This window comes from Notolabrus celidotus, chromosome 23 (assembly GCF_009762535.1).
Source record: "Notolabrus celidotus isolate fNotCel1 chromosome 23, fNotCel1.pri, whole genome shotgun sequence".
Classification (NCBI taxonomy): Eukaryota; Metazoa; Chordata; class Actinopteri; order Labriformes; family Labridae; genus Notolabrus; species Notolabrus celidotus.
The window spans coordinates 17,886,257-17,909,817 of NC_048294.1; the positions used below are offsets into that span (position 1 = coordinate 17,886,257).

Below are 23,561 nucleotides of genomic sequence, written 5' to 3' on the forward strand. Positions count from 1 at the left end.
GGCTTTATCTGCCCCCCAAAAGTATGATGTATTATACATAGTAAGGCTCATTTTTCATGCTTGTTACTGACACTGCACTGTTTTGCTTTAATAACTAAGCAAGTGCTCAACCTGAGTTCTAACAGTTTTTTTAGGGAAAGGCCAAAGTGAACACCTTTTTCTTTAAATGTACTGTTTCTCTTTTTGTTTTTACAGGAGGTGTTTAAACTACACAACCACAATTTTACCACAAGATACATTTTTATGAGAATAATGTACCTGCAGATGTGGCCAGGAGGCTTCAAGTGTGGGCTCATCTTCCTCTGGGTCAAACTCTGGATTCTCACTGGGTGGGAGAGTCCTGAAGATATTTACAGAGATCTGGAAACAACAAATGAGATGAAGAGGAAAAGGGACAGGAAGAGGGGTGTGATGAAAAAGACAGGAAGTGGCAAAGATGTAAATAGATGAGAGGTAAGGAGAGATGTGGATAAAGAAAGGTGAAAAGTGGGGGGGGGGGGCAGGAAAAAGATAAATAAGAAAGAATCAAATCACAGACAAAGTTTTCACAGAGTAAGAAAAAAACAATTGAGTGTTAAATTATTTACTTGAGCTTTTTTTTTAGCTGCTTAAGAACAGTCAAAGTCATAACAGAGCAAAACACATAAATGAAAACATCCTCTGACTCATCTGGAGTTTGTCATGCTGCTATTTCAAAAGGATACACACATTTATCACTACACCACAACAGCCCCCAGGAAAAATCCAACAGATTAAACATAATGCAATTTCAAGTCCTGCATTTAATGGCTACTTAGCAGGCTTCTATACGCTCAATTAAGGTAATGATATAGGTTAAAGAGTGTGTGATGTATGTGGTTGGCAGTACTGGACAACGATATCCAATGATCTGATCAAAAGAAGCAGCTGTTGTTTAGTCAAAAACAAAAGACTTCAACCACTCTTTTCTTTGGCTATAGTCGGCCATATTTGATGCTGTTTGCAGAGTGGTGTTAGGGAAGAATTAATAAGCCATGCAGCATCACTATATCATGATTTATTCAACAAATGCATTTCCACAGGCCACTTAGTGCATAAACTGCATTGCAAAAAGCACAGCAGTAAATTTCAGCACCTCGATTCAGCATTATTTTCTTGTGCGATTTTTCAGTCCCTTATCATCACTGTTTGAAAATTCTTACTGCAATAGTATATGACTCAGTTCACATGACAAGACCTCATTTGGATTTTAAAATATCATTGTTTTCTCACATTCATTATTGTCAAGTCATTCTAGAAGACAGTTGGGACATTTAACCCTAAGTGGCTGAGGCACATTGCTAGCAACTTATTTCTCAATTATCTCTCTTTTACTTATTGTCTAATCAATTTTAAGCCTTTATCGCCATGATTTTCTTATCATGTTGCTTTATTTCAGACATCTCCCTTCCTTGTCTTGTTTTCTGTAACAATCATTTCAGTTAGCTAGTAGCAGCTAAGAGACAAATAATGTAAACTGAGGTTCATTTTTTGTATTTGTTCTTACCCCAGTTAACTGCAGAATGTAATTACAAGCTAGCATGCTGTAGAAAATGACTGGTAATGACAGCTTTTAAGGCTGTCATTGTGTGCATGTTATCATGCTAATGTTAGCATTTAGTTCAAATCACTGCTGTGCCTAATTACAGCCTTGCAAGGTAGCTAGCATGACTGTAAGCATTTTAGTCTAGCTATGAACATAATATGATGCTAAAGAAGTAATGGAGAGTATGGCCGTGATATCAGTGACACTGACGGCATGTACACTGCAAAAAGCCAGCCTTCAAAAACAAGAAAAAAATATACAAAAATTGGGGGTATTTTACTTGAACTAATCAAACGTATCTGCCAACAGAACAAGAAAATTTGGCTTGTCAAGACTTTCCAAAACAAGTTAAAATATCTAACCTCAATGAGCCCTGAAATACCTTAAAATTAATTAGTGTATTTTCACTAATAACAAGTGCATTTTTCTTAACAGAAATAAAAATATATGAGACTTCTTTGCTCAATATGTTAAAAAATATTCTTGAATTAAGTAAATGCTAATGCCATTATCTTGACATATTGACATGCACTAGGCATTACATTTCTTGAAACCAGCAAAGTTATACTAAACACAAATTTACTTACTTTTCTTGATGGAAAGACAAAGGTTAAGAATATATTTCTCATTATGTAGAATCATTTTCTGCCTTGTAATTTGGAAGAACTTATCTGAATATAAGTATTTCTGTTTGAAACGGTTTGAAATGTTAAATGTTTAAATGTTAAGTATCAGTTTACAGTACTGTGCCAACTCTAGTAATATATAGTATTACATATTTTCTATTGTTTCATTGAAAATAAAACAGTGGATTACATTTGGCTGTCATCTGTTTGAACTGTGTGAAGAGATACAATTGTGTCAAAGTCCTGATTTCTTATTTCATGCTTGAAATAAGAAATTATTACTTTGAAAAAGCAGTTTTATACTTGTGAGTGTTGATGAAACAGCTTTGTAACAGTGTATAGATTAGACCAAAGTTCTACAACATTTCAATGTAGGGACACATAACTATGGCACGTTTCACTTTGTCATTTCAGTATTGTGTTTCTGTGAACTGCTTCTTTGAATCTACTTCACCGCAACTTTAGCTCTCACCTGTGCACTTATTTGCAACTTTCTTTAATGGACATTTTTAACTCAATGACCTCACATTAAAGCCTTCGCCATCTATTTCATTCCATCCCCTGTCCTATCAGCTTTTTCACATCCTCTGGGCACAGTGACCTCCTAACATAAGCAATATACTCTGCCTGCTTTAATTTTTGTCCTCAATCCCCTTTTGTGTCTTCCATTTTACATCCTCTGGGACCTCTGGTGTTTCGTCATGCTGTCCACACATTTCCCACCACACTCCGCTCTATCTTTTTTGTCCACCCTTCTCTTTCTCGCCATCTCTGCAGCCTATTGCTACTTAGCACCCTTTGCTAACACTCTAGCTCTTCTTTTCTTTTACTCTACTTATATCACTCTCTTCCTTTCTCCTTTCCTCCCTCACTACAGTTGTTCATAGCCTTCAGGCTCAGGAGTTTCTCAGCTGCATAATACCTTCTGTCTACCTTCTTTTTTCCCTCCCACATCTATGCTGTCATTCGTCTTTCTTAGTTCATTTCCCTGCTGTGCGCAGAGTTCCAGGTGTCTCATATGATGAGGATTGATTCCCCTGTGGAAACATTATTCTGGCTTTCTATATTTACTTTGCTTCTCTCCTATGACTATTGTTTGTCATCATCTGGGCGCCATCCTTGTGCTGAATATTTTGGCATTTCCATACTCATGTCTGTCATTTTTATACTCTAATTCATGCATCCACAAATTCATCATTCCCACCCTTGACCTCCCCTCTCCTCCTTCCCTCCTACCATCTTTATGGCCTCTGGGTAGAGAGGCTCTATGAGGACTCCCCTGCTTGTAGCCACACTTTCCACCAACTCATTGAGCGCCGCACGTTTGATCTCCTTCCCCTTCAGGTCGGCCACACAGTCCAGGAAATCAAACAGCACACAGCACTGCTGCAGCTTCTTACAGAACAGCTCGTGTAACTCTGCCACCGGGGCGTCTGGATGATTGAGAGGCAGAGAGAAAAGAGGGGGAGAAAGAAGAGAAATGTTAGACACAGAGGTAAAAGGACGGAAAAGGTGACTCCTCTGCGCTAAGTCAGATGGATTTCCTGAGAGGGGCTTTGTGTTTGGTAGTGAAGCGTTTGACAAAGTAGGAGTGTTGGAGTACACAGAAATGAATTCTACAGGCAAGATCCTCTCTCAAAGGTAATGAGGGAAAAAGAGCAGACTATTACTCCACAAATACATTTGTACACACCCACACAGACTGAGGCTGGAATCAACATACACACATGCACGCATACACACACCTTCTCCAGAGGGCTGTGTTGTATCTTAGTCCTATTACCTGTCAGAATCATTCTCCAGACCTGTACGTCACAATGAAACAACCTGCTGCTGGATATCAGATTAAAACCTTGTATTTCCAAAAACAACACTTTTCACAGATGTAGAGAACATAGCTGATAACCCTGAATTACTGAACACACAAAGTGAGTTTTAAACTGAATCTGCAGACCTGGGGGTGTGGGAAACTTTACAGCTAATCCTGCAAAGTATTACACAAAAAGAATGAAAGATAATAAAAAGCAAAAAAGCGATTTATAGACTTTGACAGCAGCCAGATGGGAATGCTGGGTTTTCCTGAGTAACCAGATGATTGATGACTCAATAGCTCGGTGTAGCAGTAAAATATCCACATTTTAGAGAACTATATTAGTATGATGGGTGTGAGGTTTAGTCTGAGCAATAGTATGCAAATCTACATTGAAATAAATGAAAATGTCAATGAAATGTATGGTAAAATATTCTCTTTTCCAGGGTTAGTTAGGGTCCAGCAGAGTGTTGAAGTTGCTCCACACTATTATAGAATGATATATAGCTTCTCTGTCCTGACTGCTGTGAAAGTTAAAATGATAGGAGCTGGAAAAAACATCACAGACAGACGGCCTTCTATAAAAATATATTTCAAACTGCCTTTTGAAGTTGTAGTTCATACAGTAAAGAACCATACCATTTGGATGTACATCCAACCCCATAGGACCTCCACTTTTCTTCTTTGAAACTGGGAAGTTTGGCAGTATGTCTGCCAGTTTTTAAACTTTTAGGGAGCTTCAAAGATTGCTTTATCTTTATAGAAGGTTAGAAAGACAGTTGACTGTCATGCTTGGGACTGTGTCAGACTGTCCTCAAGCATTCAGTGAGCTGAATGCTGCTGTAAGCTTTGCATCACGTTAGCATATAAGAGGTATACCTTGACATACAGACACAACAAATAATATAGTGTAGACATCCACATTCCAACCCCAACTCGGTTGAGACAGATGGCTGTCTAACATGAGTCTGGTTCTGTTGGAGGTTTCTGCCTGTTAAAAGGAAGTTTTTCCTTGGCGCTGTAACTAGCTAAATACTGTGAGGTGCTCTGCTCATGGTGGATTAAGATGAGATAAGACCGAGTCCTGTCAATGAGAGGGAACTGGATCTTATCCTGTCTTGATGTTGGGTCTTTGTTATTAATTTAACATAGAGTAGAGTCTGGACCTGCTCTGTTTGTAAGCGTCTTGAGATAACATTTGTTGTGATTTGGTGCTATACAAATAAAGATTGATTGATTATGGAAGTCCTTTGAAATAACTTTCATTGTGTTTGGGTAATGCATACATTAAAATTATCTGACTTGACATGATAAAGATCAGCCTACATTAATAAAATTGTCAGTAAATAGGATTGGCCTTGTATAAAAAGTGGAGAAAAAGAGGAGATCACCAGGTTGATGACAATTCATCCAAAAAGGATCCGACTTTATGGAGTCCATCTAAGTTGTTGAGCACTTCATATAAAACAACAAAACATTGTAGTGGGGAATATATAAGGAGAAGGGATCATCAATGTCAGAGGGATTCATCCCACTAGGGCCATTCGTTTATTTTGCCATTTTTTAGGGCATTTAATTTAAAATAATGAGGCCAACACACCAGCAATGCCATCTTTTGAACCAACCTGCTACAGTGGCTAAGACAGAAAGAGTTTGTTTTATTTTCTTGTGTGAATGGAGAAAAGAGCAGCTGATCTTTGAGTGTGACCACTGACTTAAGTGTGCAATGGCAAGCAATACAAAGACACATTTTTGTCCCACAACACCAACTCTACCACTGAGCCACAGCCGCCCCTAACAATACAGCTTATGAAATGACGGAAGCAGTCTAGACTATCTGTAAAGTTGGAAAGAGGATGATCCATTCGCCAACCCACACACACACACACACACACACACACACACACACACACACACACACACACACACACACACCAACACACAGCAGGCACAGATTAGATTTAACCCTTCTTAACCCCGAAGTGGGAAAACAGGAGGGTTAAGGGGGGCCAGGCTGGAGCTCTTCCAGCCCCAGGCCGCCTCACCTCTTTGGGACACACCAGGACCATCTGCTCCCTCTGGCACAGAGCTTCGCAACATTAGACAAGGACTGCCCTTTGCTTGATGTGTCAAGATACAAGACACACTCTAGTTAGATTGATGTTGTCTTAATCCTCTCAAATATGACCAGGTTTGATTCCACACTTCTGATGCTGATATCAAAGATATCTGTTTTTGAGGGTAGATTTCTTTAAAGCCTAACACACAACCAAACCAAGTTGCAGTTTGATAGTGTTGATTAAATTAACCTTACAGATAAACAGCTTTGTGTATATGAGGTTCAATTTAGTTCAGATCAAGTCAGACTATTCTAAGAGCCTCTTCAGGAAGATGTTTCAAACTTATCCTTTCTTCGAATGCAGGCAACTTCATGCTGTTTGTATATAAAGAGTCTAGTTTTCCTTCTTCTCATTTTTCCATTCAACATTTCTGACATAACGAGCATAAATATTTTCTTTGAGGTTTCTTCAACCTTTCTTTTGCCCACTTTAAACTCAGTTTTGACATCTGTAAGTATGTCCTTTACTGTGTGCGGTCAATTTGTTCTTGAATTGCAGCCATTTCTCAGTGACTGGCCAAATGTGTGACAGTCACATTCACACAGTTTTTGGACTGTTTGTGCCAGAAAAGAAGTGTGAGAAGTTAATGTGAGGGCAAAGTATTTCTCCTGACTTAGCTATGAGAGCAAATGTGAGCCTAAATTTACCATGAGACCAAGAAACATCTCTGTATTTATTGGTCTTTCCTGGGTCACTGCTGCTTAAATCCTTTCATCATTCTATTAGTTTTCTACCTCGATGCCTTTACTAGAGTACCATCCTTTCTTTCTTTAATCTTATTTATTTATCATTCTATCCTTGCTTATCTCCCTGATGTCTTTTCTCTCCTAGTCCTTCCTTCCCCACAGATTTCTCATAGCAAGCCTTCTTCTCTGTCTTCTCCCTCCCTCCCTTACTGTTCTCCCTCTGTAGACAGACTGTGAAGGTGAAATCTAATCCATTTTTAATGGAAAGTAATTGTATGAAGATGTGCCGTGCTGGGACTGAGGAAAAAAAGAACAGAGCGAGGTGAAAAGATGGAGGGAAAGGAAAAGCATGTATGTATGTATGTTCAGGAGCAGCGAGTGAAAGAGGAGGTGGAGGTGAGAAAAAGAGGGGGTAGAGGAAGAGACTGAGGAGACTTGGTGGGTCATGTGAGAGCAAGTGTGGGAGAGAGTGAGGAGAGAGAAACGAGAAAAAAAGTGTAAGGAGATGACAAGCACAGAGAGAGCCACTGTGCATGTTTTAAGGCAAGGCAAATGGGCAACATGTTACCTTACTGTCTTTTATCATGTCTTGTACAGAAAGCTTACACCAAGGCCAGAAAGGAACACGACACAAAGTCAGTGCACAGCGTGGTGAAGAAACAAAACTAATATAATAATGAGTGATGTGAATTTCAGTTTTCTTCATGGCTGTGCTATTATTAGGTCAAAGCAGGTTGCTCCAGACCCATTCATTCAACCATCTTTTAATATCATGTCAGAGCAGTGATTAGAATATTAACTAAGTTCATTATCACAGTGAGTGAGTCAGTTATGCTGAGCTATTTTCATGTCTCTGACAAATTGATGTTTTGAATGAGTAACAAGCCTGGCTGTGATTATTACATTTAAAATGCAGCATGAAGTGCAAGTAGTTTCATTTTATGCCTTTGTTTACTCCTTCAGATTAAATTCATAATGTCAACATGACACAACATTTCCAAAGTTGTATTAACACAATAACAAAAGCGTTTCAAAACAATTAATGTAAATGCAAAATGCTTCAAGCGCCACTCGTCAGCTAAAAGTTATTTTTACAATGCGCATGATACACAAATAATGATTCATATGCCAGTGTATTCTTTTCTTCCCCTCATTATCTAAAGTACTGGGAGCTCTACTGTTTTCCTTATTAAAAGCAGCTCTCAGCAGCTCTCGTGGCCATGTGTAATGTGAAAGAGGTCTTTCATGGTGACACACTCACAAAACAAATCTCTGTGGAGCACTTTGATTTGGTTTAAAGGCCTGCACCAGGTTTTTGATTCTTCCTCAATGCTTACATCAACCACATTATACAGGCAGCTGCTCTTGACCTAACTGTACATTACAGGCCTAGGACGAAAGACACACAGAGTAAGTGACTAACTGGTTCACAAGGTGGTCAGAATTTCCAAATGGACCCTACTGTTGCTTCATGCTTGCTGGATGTGTTACAGATTTTAATAACTGCTAATACATTTGAAATACTAACCTCAGAGAGTGGTCAAGTTTGAATGTCAACAGCTTGAATCGCTGATCTTGATAAAATGAAATGCATAAAATGACTGCACTCTCGGTTTTTATGTCAGTATACAAGTTTTCATGCTTTGGATGTTTTACAACTGAGGTGCAGATCAAGAGTGTGCTTTGCTCTTTAAGTGCCTTTTCATGCACTCAAGTACCTCATACATGGTGGAATTTTGGAGGCTTTACAGTTATGAGTTGTGTGTGGCAACATCATATCCAAAATTGTCACTATAACTTGTCTTGCTAGCGTGATCAGGTTTGCTAACACTTTGTTGGAACGGATCAGAGTGGCTTGGGTGTGAGGGATCTATTACACTGGAAGGTGACAAAGTAGATTTCTACGTCTCCACATAAATACTGTATCCTGAATGAAATAAAAACAAAGAAAGGACTATAAACCCAGATGCCATTGAAAAAAAATAGATACAACCAGCATCATAAAAGACTTCTTCCCTTCAAGTAGAGCAAACTAGGAATGGGACATATTTTTTGAATGTCCGAATATTCGTTCACTCTTTAAAAATCAAAGAGTTAATGCGAATATTATCTCATTCTGAAAGTACTATTTTCATAATTTTCACCCGCGTCTGGTTGTAATACTGTATTCCCGTCAGACGGTAGCTATAGAGTGTCTTAAGGCTGTTTGCTAACCGCATTAAATAACAGTCGCTGGAAATACGTGTGCAGTGGTGTGAGATTCATAAACGCAGATAACCGCAGAGACTGAACATGGCTGTGACATGTAAACATACACAGCATCCTGCTGCGTCACAGAAAAAACGGCATGAGAGTCGAGTCAGACGCTGTCACTGCTCGAATAATTGCAGAATAGATGCCAGTGATTATCGAATAGTACCCCAGAGCAAACCTGTAAGCTATCTCACGTGTTAATAAGGCAGAAAATCCTGTACATAAAAAGTCTCCCTGGGTATTCAGACACAAATCAACAATAAAACCAGCCCTGCGCTGTCTGAAGAAAAAAAAGAATGTCTGGTGTATTAGGAAAATATTGTCTTAAACCTCAAGAGAGGCAACTCAGTGAGAGATTCCCTCTCCACGGGGGGCTGAGTGTGCAGTAGCAGCTTTAAGTGGTACAACAGCAATCACAAAAAATGAAGAGGACATTTGAACAACAGAGAGGCCAACAGCCTAACTTAGGCAAACTGCAACTGTACCACAAAGAAGAAATAAAGAGATAGATAATTTCCTGAATGTAGTTTGGAAAGCTTCTGAATTAACTCAGTCCTGCTGTGTGACTTTATAGCCCATTAAATAGTGAAACATTAAAATGCAATTTAGTGAAGGCAAATGGAAAATCTGAGAAATTGTATCCATCAAATATGAACTGAACAAGGTTGTCAGCCTACACCCTTCTTTCAAATCCTCAAATGAATAGATTCAGTATGAATCCCTTCATAATTAATACAGAACACCTGATCCAGGTTACGCATTATTGGTACAAGATAATAGTGGCAGAGACGCGAGGAATTTAAAACTGCTCTGTTCGATTCATGATATCATTGATTTCTTTTTTCTTTCATGAAAGAGTTGTAAGTGTGTAGATACTATTACACGATGACAACATGTGAGAAGGAGTCACTCACGAAGTCTTGTAACCATGACCTGTTTAAGTAACACATGACTAATAAATTGAGTAATTGAGTAATTAATTGATTGGTTGATTGATTTGAGTTGATGTGAATGCCTCAGTGATCAGCTGTTTCGCTTAGCTGCTACTATAAGAAGCTTGTATTAAGTTAGTGTGTGAATTTAAATACAAAATCCACAGGTTTGTTTACCACCTGAACAGCTTTTTATTTTTAAGTTTCATCCCCAAACTGTGTGTTAAAAAATGTACATGAAACAAGCAAGTGGTCCAACAAAGGTGTTAACTTATTCAGTACAATTTAAACGCTAAGGTATAAATTTGGTTTTGTCTTTCTGGTTTGATGAATAGCAAGAGCAATTTTATTTATAAAGCACATTTCATTATCCGTAAGTTCAATGTGCTTTACATGGAGAATTAAAAACATAAAGACATTTTTCCTAATAGAATAAATAAAAACAGAAAAACAATAGATGCACCCAACATACATCAGATACAGCAATCAAACAAACAGCAAGTGTTGCTGCACATGCATCCAGTCACAACAGTCATTATATCATTCATACGCTTGAGAAAATAAATATGTTTTCAGTCTTTTTGTAAAAGTGGAGACAGTTGTTGAGTGAATGAATGAGTGTGAATGAATGAGTGAAGACAAAAATGTCACCCGAAAAATCTAATAATTCAGTGTACATGATTAACTTTCCTACATGAACTATAATGAATACTGTGTGGATCATTTGTTGTTCAAATCTACAGAGAATGGTCATACCTGAACATTTTAGACACTTTTTAAGAATAAAATTACTTCCTTTCACTGTAGTTTTTGAGACTTAAAGGTACAGTGTGTAGAAATAAGAATATTAAGCGATAACTAGCGATCAGAATCTAATACTAGTTTGTCCATTCTGTGCTATTGTAGAAACATGGCCATACAAGATGGAGGCCTCCATAGAATGGGACCCGCTCCTATGTAGCTATAAAGGCTCATTCTAAGTTAACAAAAGCAAAATTATGTTTGTATTCAGGTGATTATACACTAATTTAAAAATACTTACAAATATTAAATTCAATTTCCACCAAGTCTGCCTCTCTAATTTCTGGACCTTTAAAGTGTATCGTCCCTTAATCAGCACACATTGAAATACAGAGAACCATCTCTTTGGAACAATCTGCCTACATCTCTGCAACCAGCATCTAAATTATCATCCTTCAAAAAGCATCTGAAAAGGTCCCTAATTTGAAAAGTCTTGAAATACTTCTCTGCTTTTATTGTACACATCATGTCTTGTAAATGTACAACTATGGAACTGTTCATGAAACGTATCTGTATGGCTGGATTTTATAACTCTTGTTTACTAAGTGGGCTGCACAATGCTTAAGGCACAGTGTTGTTGTTGTTGTTGTTGTTGTTGTTGTTGTTGTTGTTGTTGTTGTTGTTGTTGTTGCTGCTGTTGTTGTTGTTCTTCTTCTTATGATGTGCAAAAATATAAAAAATAAAGCATATTTTTCAGCCACTATTTTCGATGGTAGCTTAATCTACATTTGATACATCAGCAAGATTTTGCTGCATGAAGATATGTATGTGGGATTGTCTCAAAATAAACAACAGTTTCCATGTTCATCTTAGTAAAGAAGCACGTCACCAAGGGACATATGTTTGAATAGTTTTGGAGTGAAAAAGGAATAGAGTGAAAAGATATCCTTCATAGAATATTTATAAGTAGGATCAAATCCTTGAAGGTTCGGTCTGTTCCCTTAGCTCAGTACGATAAATAATATCTCCAGACACATCCTTTAAATGCAAGGAGGATGGACAGGTTGGCCAAAAAAGACGTCATATCATTGAGAGGGACAAGACAGCATGTGACACCGAAAAGATGGTGGCAGCAAAAGGGGGAAGAGGAGCAGCATTTGGTAAAAAGAGCAGCACCATATAAGACTGAGCAATGCCAAGCACCCTGCAACAGCACCAACACACAAACACACACATTCACAGCTGCACAAATCTAAATATAGTTCTGCTGAACAGAGACAGAGAGGAGCGGAGGAAGAATCTGGGGAGGAAACAGTAGGGCGAGGGGAGCGGGATAGGGTTAAAAGATGACATCATCCCTTTCGTTCTCCTCCTGCCTCTCTTATCTTTCCATCACTAGGTGCCTCCCTTCTTTTCTTCCCCTCACTCTCTACATCTTTCCCATCGTCCCCTCCACCCATCAATCTCTATGAGGCATTTTTTTTTCTTTCTCAAATGAGCAAGTACAGCTCTTGTCTTTAAATAACAGTTATTCTGTTTAGGTGTGTGTGTGTGTGTGTGTGTGTGTGTGTGTGTGTGTGTGTGTGTGTGTGTGTGTGTGTGTGTGTGTGTGTGTGTGTGTGTGTGTGTGTGTGTGTGTGTGTGACTGAGAAAGACAGCTTCTGTTTTAGCTACCATGCAAGCCGCCTCTGCACCTCTGTCATTACGCACACACTCATGCTCAATGCACAGTTGCAGTGACGCAGAGAGGAAAAGAGAATGAGGAGGGAGGGAGGGGAAGAGAGAGAGAGAGAGAGAGAGAGAGAGAGAGAGACAGAGGGAGATAGAGGCAGATAAAGGAGGAACGGGAGGAAAGCAGGAGAAAGAATTAGTTATAAATAGTAAAAGGAAGCTACAGCAGCAATCAAAAGTGAGACACCAAGCAGTGTGGAAGTCAGGACAGTATAAATATCACCTTAAAGGGTTTAGGTGACGTGCTTTAAGTCCGTCTCTAAATAATCTAATCCTTCTGATAAATACATCCATGACCAAACAAACTGTCTGGGTAACAGGTGCAGGACATTGTCCTTTATCTTGCTTACAAACAGCATGATTAGAATGAAACACGAGGAGGGATCTCTTATGACTGACTAACCCACACTTCCATTGCTCCATCTTTAGATTTTTCAAGAACACAGAAAACGTAAACAGCTATTTACCTTCCAAGAAAAAACAGGACAAATCATCCTGCTGCTTTAGAGCAGGAACTACTCAGAAGCCATTATTTGGTGATGGTACCAAGAATAGGTAATGGGTCTTGCTGGGTATAATCATGTATAATGTAGATAGGGTTGTATGTACAGTATGTTACTTGTAACCGAGGTGACCACATGAAAAAATATGGGAAAACATTAGAAGATTTTTGGCTATGTCTTTTATTCCTGCTTGACTGTCTGATTACAGGAGATCTCAACACATTAAGGTATATAATGGTCATTTTTCATCGCACTCAGTAAGAGCAGCAAAAAGAGACTAGCTTCTTATATTTCAGAGTAAAAAAATATCAACCTAAAATGACAGTAATCGTGTTTTTGGGTCCAGTGTTGCTGGAAGAATGTACCTGACTACTAATTTCTTTTTGAAGGACACAGTGCTTCTTCTTTTTAGAGGTGTCTGTAATGATGAACACTTTCAAATAGATTTATAACCTAACCTTTCAATTTTTTAGATCAATGTTTTGATATATAATAATAAAACAAGATAGAAAGACTGAACTAACTGGTGAAGAAGGCCAGCTCAGTCCTGGACCCTGTGGAGGTGGTGGCTGACAAGAGAATTATGGCCAATCTGTCGTCTTTGATGAACATTTCTTTTCTACATATATATTCTTGTACTGTACACCTTCTTGTTTGCTGCTTAAACTCCATGAATTTCCCCGTTGTGGGACGAATAAAGGAGTATCTTATCTTAATACCTTGCAGCTGTACTGTTTTGGGGTACATGCTTTTATCAACCTACAAAATACAACACAGAGCGAGTACTAAAAGTTCTTGACCTTACCCTCAATAAAGTTATCAACTAGCTTATCAAAGAATCTGCTTATTAAGCAGCTAAGTGGCTGACAGTGCCTATAAATTACATATTTCTTCTCCTTTTCATCCTACAGTGAAGCTATGCATATCCATAAAGAGTTATTCTGTCTGTCACTTGCATATAAGGGTTTGTTAAATAAAGTTTGTATATAATTAACATTTTAAAACAGCATGTGGCTATCAGTCAGCTTAAGCAGCTAGCGTATACTAGTAGTGAACAAGCTGGCACATAAAGAAGTTTGAGACTTTTGCCCAGCAGTAAGTGGAGACTAAAACTAGCTTATAGAAGAGTAGATAGAAATACAACTCCATGTAAATGATAAAGCTACTCTGTGTCTGTTGAATGCCCACAAAGCTAATATCGATTAATAATAATAATTCATTTATAGGCGCCTTTCTGGACACGCAAGGTCACCTTACAACATAGCAATAATAAAAGCAACACTCAACAGTAAATAAATACATAAATACATTAGAATAAGGATACAATACTAATAAAATGAGAGGGGGGGGGGGGTCGTTCCAGTCCTATAGAGATAGATTAAAGTGAGTAGGCTTGGCGGAAAGGGTGAGCTTTGAGGCGGGATTTGAAGGTGGTGGGAGAGGTGGAATTTTGTACGTCCAGGGGGACAGAGTTCCAGAGGCAGGGGGCCGAGCGGCTGAAGGCTCTCGACCCCATGGTGGTCAAGCGAGCAGGTGGGAGGGTGAGTTGGATGGAAGAGGAGGACCTGAGAATACGGGTGGGTATTTATGTTTGGAGGAGGTCAATGAGGTACTGAGGAGCTAGGTTGTTGATGGCCTTGAAAGTGAGGAACAGAATCTTGAAAATGATGCAGAATTTAATGGGAAGCCAGTGGAGCTGCTGCAGGACAGGTGTGATTTGGCTGGTGGAGGGGGTTCTGGGGATGATGCGGGCGGCAGAGTTTTGAACCAGTTGAAGTTTATGGATGGATTTGTCAGGTAAACCAAAGAGAAGGGAGTTGCAGTAATCCAGGAGGGAGGTGACCAGGGTGTGAACCAGAATGGATGTACTGTTGGGGGAGAGAGATGGACGCAGGCGAGAGATGTTACGGAGATGGAAGTATGTTGACCGCGTGACATTAGTGATGTGGAACTGGAATGACAGTGTACTGTCGAGGATGGTACCCAGACTCTTAACATGGGGGGAGGGGGAGACAGAGGAGTTGTAAATGAGGATGGAGACGTTATTTGTTTTTGAGAGGGTACTCAACATGTGACATGTTAGCTACAACCACTTTCTAAAGAGATAATGTGCTGATTTTTGTTGATAGCTAGTTTCACTGTCCTTAATTAGCAAGGACAATCCATATATGTTGACAAAACTAAAGGTACACATGCTAGCTTTTTATTTATTACTTTTCAATTAGATATCATTATTTGTACTCTCTTTTATTCACTGATATATCAGCAATCCACAGTATCACAATATTTAAGGACTACTACAGGACTTACAACACAAGTGTGGATGATGACAGTTATCTTTCTTTTGTTAAGGCCAAAGCACTAACCTACAATTCTGAGTGTGAAACATGAAATAGTGATAACTCTCCATTATATTTGTCCCTTTTTTATGGGAGCTTTCTAAACTGAGAGTTTCATTCCTAATAAGAATGGCTAAATTAATAAAGACTGAATTGTAATGTATTCAGTGTCCACTACTGGTTCTGAATACTTACTTAATAATAAAAAAAGCATTGTATTGTGCTGGCAGGTGATTTCAAAGCATGGCAGAAATTATTCCCAGGCTCTATTCAATGGATGCACAGACAGAAAAATCTAATTTTCTCTTTAACAAAGGCAGTTAGAGAAGGGTAAGTCATGGCAAAAGATTAAGTGGTGCGCTAAGCCAATCTTTAAATAATCCAACGTTACTAATAATATACTTTTCCACCACACAGCACATTGAACACAGAGCCTGGGTGTCACAGACTGTGGTTCACGGCTGTACGCTTTGTTGCCTGTAGTTATTAGGTGCTTACTCTCCCTATAATCAGCTGAATCACTGTCGATAAATAGATTTCACAGACAGACATGGATAAACTTGACTCTTGTTTTATCTGAAAGTCTGAACTCTCTTAGACTGCTGAATGACTTTCAGGGTTTTTCGATAGTAAAATTCTACTCTACATGAAATACTTGCTGTGCCAAATGTAAACACAAATTGGAGACAGTAAGTAAACAAATACTGAAGGTGGTTATCTCAGCTGGAGACGTCTTCAACATTTGATTAGCAGCTTTGTAACCCTCACTTGTAGAATAATAATCCATTGGTTTGCTGTGCAGTGCTCTTCACACTGCTGCTGCTGCAGCTTGTCACATACAAGGAAATGTGATAAATGAAAGATAAAAGCTCAGTTTTCTTGCCCCTGATTTGGTGTTAGTGTGATTCTAAAAGCAGGCTGTAAATCATTGCAAGCATTTGCACATATTTTCTGCTCTTTGTAGAACATCCAATCCAAAATAAATTCATCCTTAACAATTTCCCTCCAGCAGGATTAACAACACATCACCTCTACATGTCAAACATTTGATTTTCTTTGCTTTCTGAGCTATGCTTTGTCTTACAAGAACACATTTATGAGTTAACATGAAGGAGACACTCGTGGTGATTGAGCCATGGAGATTATTTACCAAAGCATTAGCGTATTCCTTTAAGAATTCACTCTATTTCCAGTGACACAGCAGTGTCTGTGGTTATTGCACTGTGAGCCGTTTCATTACATCCTCTTCCCTGCAATAACCTCGGCCCTTTTTCAAATCTTTTATCTCTCAGTCCCTCCTCCTCCCTCTGTTCCTCCTCCACCTGTCAGCTTAATGTTCAGTCATTTCCTCTTTCCTCATTCACTCCATTTCTTTCATCACCCCCTTCAGCCCGACTCTCCCTTTTAATTGATCTGAGACAGTCATAGAGCAGAAACTACTCCATGCCTTCTGTAACCCTATACCAAGCCCATCAAGCTGGCCTCTCCTTTACATACACACACACACACACACACATATGCACATACACACGGTCATTCAATCTCCCTCATACAGTCTGTGTGAGGAGGTTACTGTTTTACAGTAAACAATACATTTAAAGTAGAACCTACAGAACAACTTCTATAATAATGTGGGCAAAGAGACATATGCCAGACCAGAAAAGGGACATGTGCAGAATATATTCTCTTTACATGTGATATTACATTACATGTGGCATAGGCAAAAGTGCCAGAACTAAGACATTGATGTGTAAATCACAGCATTTCCCTGATATAAATGCTTTAGTTTAAAAAAGTCACTGAGATGAGTAAGCTCATTACTGGGACACATTTGAACAAAATCATATCAAATTCCAGAAAAGTTTTTTTTATTATACAAACACAGATAAAATGCTCCAATACATGGCCAAAACAGGAGGTGAAGATGGTCAACAGAAACCGTCTAAGCCTTACTCACCCTCAATCTCTTTGTTGAACAAGACCAGAGCCGTAAAAAATGTTAAATAGCGCCTTGGTGCAAATTGACGGAATTAATATTTCACCCTCAAAATGATGCAACATGGGGCAGTGGTTTAGTCCAGCAGGTAAGGTCCCCAACGTATAGAGGCTTTAGTCCACATCACAGCAGTTGGTGGGTATACTCCCAGACTCTCAGCTGTTTTATCTCATGAAGGCAAAAATACCTATAAAAATAATATACACAATGCACATTATAGCTAACATCTATCCTTCTTTCTTGGCTTTATCCAGTGATGGCTGATAACCAACAAGTCTTGTTTTACTTGAGCTCTCTGCCTGTCACAAGAAAGTGTGTTTTCTGCCAAATGCTTCCTCATCAAAGATTAACGCCAAGTCTCCAGTTATTGTAGGAAAGAATAAGGTCCAGCATTGAGAGCATTCAGAGCAGTTTAAGTGTTAGTTGAGTCAAACTGAGAACTCTCCCTTTATCCTCTGTTGCTTGAAACCAGTTTACAGAAAATTAGACCCCCACAATTTAATGATAAAATCTGACACTCCAGGAAACGGGTTACCTTTGGGTCAAACAAGAAACATGAAAATATCCTAATCTTCTGGGCATGTAGGTCAGGTATTTCAGAATCAAGCCATGCTCCGTCGAGCTAATTGGACATCAGTGCTCCTGATATGCTGCTGTAAAATGTGTGGAAACCAAGGCTGTCCCCTCCATCATCGAACGCCTGTAGGCCAGTACGATGCTTGGCAGAGAATATGAATTGATGCCAGGACTGCAGCCGCTGTTTAATCCCACAACATTTATCTCTGTTATCTGTGATGTTGAGATGGATGCGGAGGTGGTGTAGCTTGTATGAGTGGTTGAGATCGTAGCTTATGTTTACCCTCTTCACTTTTGCCACAATGGTAGCCTTGATGTTTATTTTGGAAAATCTTAACCACAGATTCAGCTGGAGAAAGGTTAATAAATTGTGGTAATTTGATCAAACTTTGATAGTCTGAGAACAAAAAACAGCCCTTTTAAATGATATAGGGTATGACTTGACCTTAACATAAAAAAAAATAATAAGCAGACACTTTCTGGATTATTTTTAAAATTAGAACATTTGTGCAACATGCTATTTTGTTTCCACTCATTTTTACAGCCTATTTGCACCTTTTAAAACTGGTACAGCTTGTCCTTAACATGATACTTTCAGTGCATTGTGTTTTTTGAGGTTATCTTTTAAAATTTCATAACAGAAATGTCTCACAGTATGTTTTCCTTCTAATCCCCCTATTGTTAGCTGTGTGATAATGTCCCATTTTTGGGAACATTATGAAACACAAACAAGAGCGTATTTGTGTTCTTCACAGACAGCAGTGGGAGCATTTTAAATGCATCATTTCATGAAAACAGAAGGCTTGTAAGAGCACCTTTGACAGGTTGAACAGCATTCAGTGGGCTGATAGTATAATCAGACCAGTGTTAATAAGCATTACTGCAAGACACTGTGGTCGCAGTAGATTGACTGCTTGTTGATGTTCAACATGTATCATTATGTTAACAGGTAGCAAGTAAAGTGATACTTCACATCATCACTTTACCTGAAATGTCAACATTTAATTCTTCCTGGTTTAACTCACCATCTGTCACTTAGTGCAACAAAGCCTGATTCAATTACAAAGTAGAGCTTCTTACATATCTGCAGGGTGTTCTGTAACAATTAGAGATGCTTTAATGCTAAAGCCAAGCGGTACGATGGGTTTCATGCAGGTGACAGAGATTTAACTCTCTAAGCTCACACACCCTCCTTTAGGGCCTGACAGTTACTCAAAGCCTCTCAGTAGCTCTTTGAAAAGCTTCCATTGCTGGTTGTGACTGATGGAAACGTCAAGGACAGAAACCATCATGCATGGCTATTCAATTACCGGGATATTTCCTTAGCATGGTTAATATAGCAATTAGACATGCGGATGCTAGTTTGCACACTGAGGGATGTTGCATTAAACCTTGTATCTATGAATAACTTGATATGATTGCTTTTCTATTGATGATTTTGTTGAGCTGTTTTGAGGATTCAGTGCCTTGATCAGCAAACAGCAGATGAGTGCATTGGATTCACTTATAAACAGCAGTTAGACTTACTGCTGGTCTGCAACTCTGCTGCTTTCACGTTGCTGAGGAAGATAATCATAAACAGCTAGGTATCAATTTTTGATGAGTTTAAGATTCCACAGTTGACAATAAGAAACAGCTGTTCTTTTTAAAATGGACTTTTACATTTTTCTGGCTTCATCTGTTGCTGTTTTGCAGATCATATGGTGCAGTTTTTATTTTACTCTTATGACACAGTTCAATGAATTGGAAGTAATATGATCATCTTGTGACTTCCAAAAACAGATTTGTGTTTCCCCTTATTTTAAGCTCATGAATAATTTTGTTTTTTTTAAACAGGCATATCTTAACCTTTCTTTCATTTTTGACCTCCTGTCATGTCAGCTTAGTTCCATAACTTATCATGGTCACAAATGGAGTGTGAGATGTAAATGAGTTTAGCGGACAGCAGAATGTGCCCACTGAGCTGAACAGAAAGTCTGTTTTTTTGTTTTCTCTCTGCTGAGCTCCTGCTGAGATAGCTGCTGGCTTCAACAATGTTCCCCAAGATCTCAAGATAGACTAGATCGTGTCCCATGATCACCCTGCACGCTTACACAACCACAAACACACACTCAGGCCTTAATAAGTACTTTCACTGCAGGGCCTCTGCAAGATTTCATCCTCACTCTGCTAAAATGACACCACTGACTCACTCCATAGTATAACTCACAAATGTCAAAACATTCTGAGCCTACATCCCTATCCATGGAGATATGCTATTCACAGCACACCTCCGTCCATAGATATATTTCTGTGCTCAAAAACAATGTTGCTTTCTACATCAAGGTTGTTTTTGCTAACAGTGAGCTGTTTCTTCAAACAAAGTAATTAAATTCCTACTCCGTTGATGGCAGTGATAACACTACAACAGTTCTATGGTAATCATGTTTCCATTTGCCATCATGCAACGACGGTATTTCTACCTGTGGTTATACCGTTTACCCTTGGTAATGAGACATTTCATATTCATTTTACATGGCTTGATTCTGATTGGTCATTAAATAGCATCGCTTATAGCAATGTTGCTAGGGATGCCGCTCCAATCACATAGTCTGGAGGGGTACCTGTAATCATATCAAAACCCAGAAAGCAGTCCCAGAAACAAGACAAAAACACAGTAGGAGTAGGGCAGGACAGGTTCAAGACACAAACACTCTAGGCCCTGACAGAGAACACTACAAAACTGAAAATGTCACATGAAGTAAACACACAACAGAACATAGTACAGGATACAGCAATGTTCAAGGACTGAATGTCACTTAACTAAATGTCACAGATTTATGTGGTCCTGTTCACCTTGTTTACTTCACCATCAGTGGGAATGTTCAGTTTAATGTAATAACAGCAAAGTTAGCTCTTTTTAAGACGGCTAATACAGAATAAACAGTAAGAAGCCAAAGAGGAGGGACTCCAACAAGGTGAGCAGGACCCTCCCCTGGGCTCAACCCATCAGGGTTGAGAAATAGAACAGTTATAATGTAAAGTGAGCGGGTGGTTATAGGAATAGAGTCCCAACATAGTAAGACAAGGTCCTGACGTGAAGCAGAGAGGTCTTACCCACCCTGAAGGCATTCTGTTTACAATAACCACCCACTCACTATACACTGTCCCACCTATTACCTTGCTAACAACTGAAGATAAAAACAAGTTACCATTAAGTTTTGATTTAAAGCAGATTCTGTTGACTTAAAAAGGATTTATATATACAGCTAAAAAAAACTGCTTAACTTAAAATGTTTCCATCACATTAAAGTCTCAACATTAGTACGCTTACTGTTGTAAATCACGTTAAATTTAACACGTATTCACAGTAAAGTCAATTTTTTAGTTGGCATTCTGAACAAATGCAGAAAAAACTTTTCTTTTTTCTCTGCTGTTGACTGCTCAGAATCAATTAATGGAGAGTAATATTAAAAATGTTACTTATGATAATATTATATTAGTAAAATTAAAAATATGACTCTATATTACCACATTGTTTACCAGTTCTTTTAGAAACTAACATTTTTGCCATATTGTCAACAAGAAGATTTGAAATTATACATTCTATAGACTGATTTGATTCGATGTGTGATCTGGCGTCAATCTTGCTATTGAGAATGAATTACCATTGTCATGGAGTTTGCAATGTTCCTGACATGAATACAGATAAAGCAATACTGCAAATGTATTTTCACTTAGATGACTCATGGTAACTGTAAGTCAAATCAAAATGCTGGCCAAGTATTCTTGAGGCACTGTTCACATTTGACTTATTGCATGCTGAGTGCATACACTATATTGTGATTTTATTTTTCAATTTGAAGATAAGATTCAGGTGACATTTTAACACTCAGTCAAAGAAAAGAGGAGAGCCTACAAATTAAGAGACATTTGAAACTGAGCATATCTCAAGGTCAAGAGCAAAGAGTCTGTCGCTACCTTGCTTGGTTGCAGTATCCTCTATTATTATCAAAGACACTTGTAATAATAGTATTCCTTGTTAATTGAAAATCATCCCAGATCTCATCATTGTAAACTGTCTTCAACATGTGGATAAGACATCAATCTTTACAGGATTCTCTATGTGCTGACTACATGTGAAGCAGGAACGTGACCTTTGTCTGGTAAGCCTGCCAGCAACAGCACAACACCCGTGACCAGGAAGCCTGGCTGGTGTCTGTGACCCCGGGGGAAAGCATCACAGCTGGGGAAGAGGGCAGGGCTAACAGTGTGCTCTGGTTAGACAGATAACTGCAGTGTAATTGAAGACATTGGAGGAGGACAACTAGGAGAAAGCCAAGGATCAACTCAATAATCAACATCGATACATCTGCAACAAATAACGTGCTATAGGATGAGCTATCGGGCTCGCTAAAAACCAAGGTCAATTTGTGCATGGATCCTAAATTCACACAAAATTCAACACAAAGCAGCTACCAGCACCATGGTGAAACACAACCTACATAGTGGATTTCAATATAAGTGCAGCCTCTGACAAGGCAAATAGCCAATCACGGTTGAGGATTTCAGGAGGACAATCTGATTTAAGGACAGGCAATGGCCAGACAGATAGAAGATAGACATGGATGAATGGATGGATGGATGGATGGATGGATGGATGGATGGATGGATGGATAGATAGATGGGTGGAAGAATAAGTGGAAGAATAAGTGGATGTATGGATGGATGTATGGATGGATGGATGGATGGATGGATGGATGGATGGATGGATGGATGGATGGATGGATGGATGGATGGATGGATGGATGGGTGGAAGAATAAGTGGATGGATGGATGGATGGATGGATGGATGGATGGATGGATGGATGGATGGATGGATGGATGGATGGATGGATGGATGGATTAATTGAGGCAGACAGACAGACAGACAGACAGACAGACAGACAGACAGACAGACAGACAGACAGACAGATAGATAGATAGATAGATAGATAGATAGATAGATAGATAGATAGATAGATAGATAGATAGATAGATAGATAGATAGATAGATAGATAGATAGATAGATAGATAGATAGATAGATAGATAGATAGATAGATAGATAGCCTTTGAATCATATTTTGGCTGAGTGCAGTCTGATACACTTCTTCACAAATGGAAACAGAAAGGAGATAACAGCCAAGCCGGGCTACTTTCCAGAACCATTAACTCCCAGCACCATCTTTACTGGATACCATCCTAAAGTGAACCTACTCTATTATTTAATTTGACAACTAAACAACAGAGATATATTGTTGAGGGGAACGTTTTCACAATGTTTGAAAATATTTTCGATACCCATCTGGCAGCTCTGTAACTGTGTGATTGCAGATATTTAACCTTTTAATTTTCCTTGGTCCCAGAGAAACTCCTAGTTTATGGAGCCCTGGTGCCTCATTGCGACTTAATCATCATCTCATTTGGGGACCTGTCTGAAATTGTTCAGCAGTACTTACATCAAAGCTCCATCTTTCTACAGTCACACTGAAACAGTAAAAAAGGAAACCACTTGGAATAGCTCTAAATGGAAATGGCGGTGATCCATGAAAAAATGTTTCCATATGAAAACAGATATTCATAAGAAGATTGCTATGTTTGCATAAAAGAGACATCAGAGGAAAAAGTGACAAATTCTTACCTATCCTGTGTCATTTCCACTGT

General features: G+C 38.8%; 1 protein-coding gene across 1 annotated transcript in view; it reads right to left on the reverse strand.

Annotated features, from left to right (window-relative positions):
• ppp2r5b (protein phosphatase 2, regulatory subunit B', beta) overlaps window positions 1–23,561 on the reverse strand; it is a 55,288-nt gene that overhangs the window by 24,283 nt on the left and 7,444 nt on the right. The window contains exons 2-3 of the mRNA XM_034677079.1: window positions 3,427–3,623; window positions 259–360 (exon numbers count right to left, since the gene is read on the reverse strand). Coding sequence (XP_034532970.1) covers window positions 259–360; window positions 3,427–3,623 — 299 coding nt within the window. The remainder of the gene's footprint in view (window positions 1–258; window positions 361–3,426; window positions 3,624–23,561) is intronic.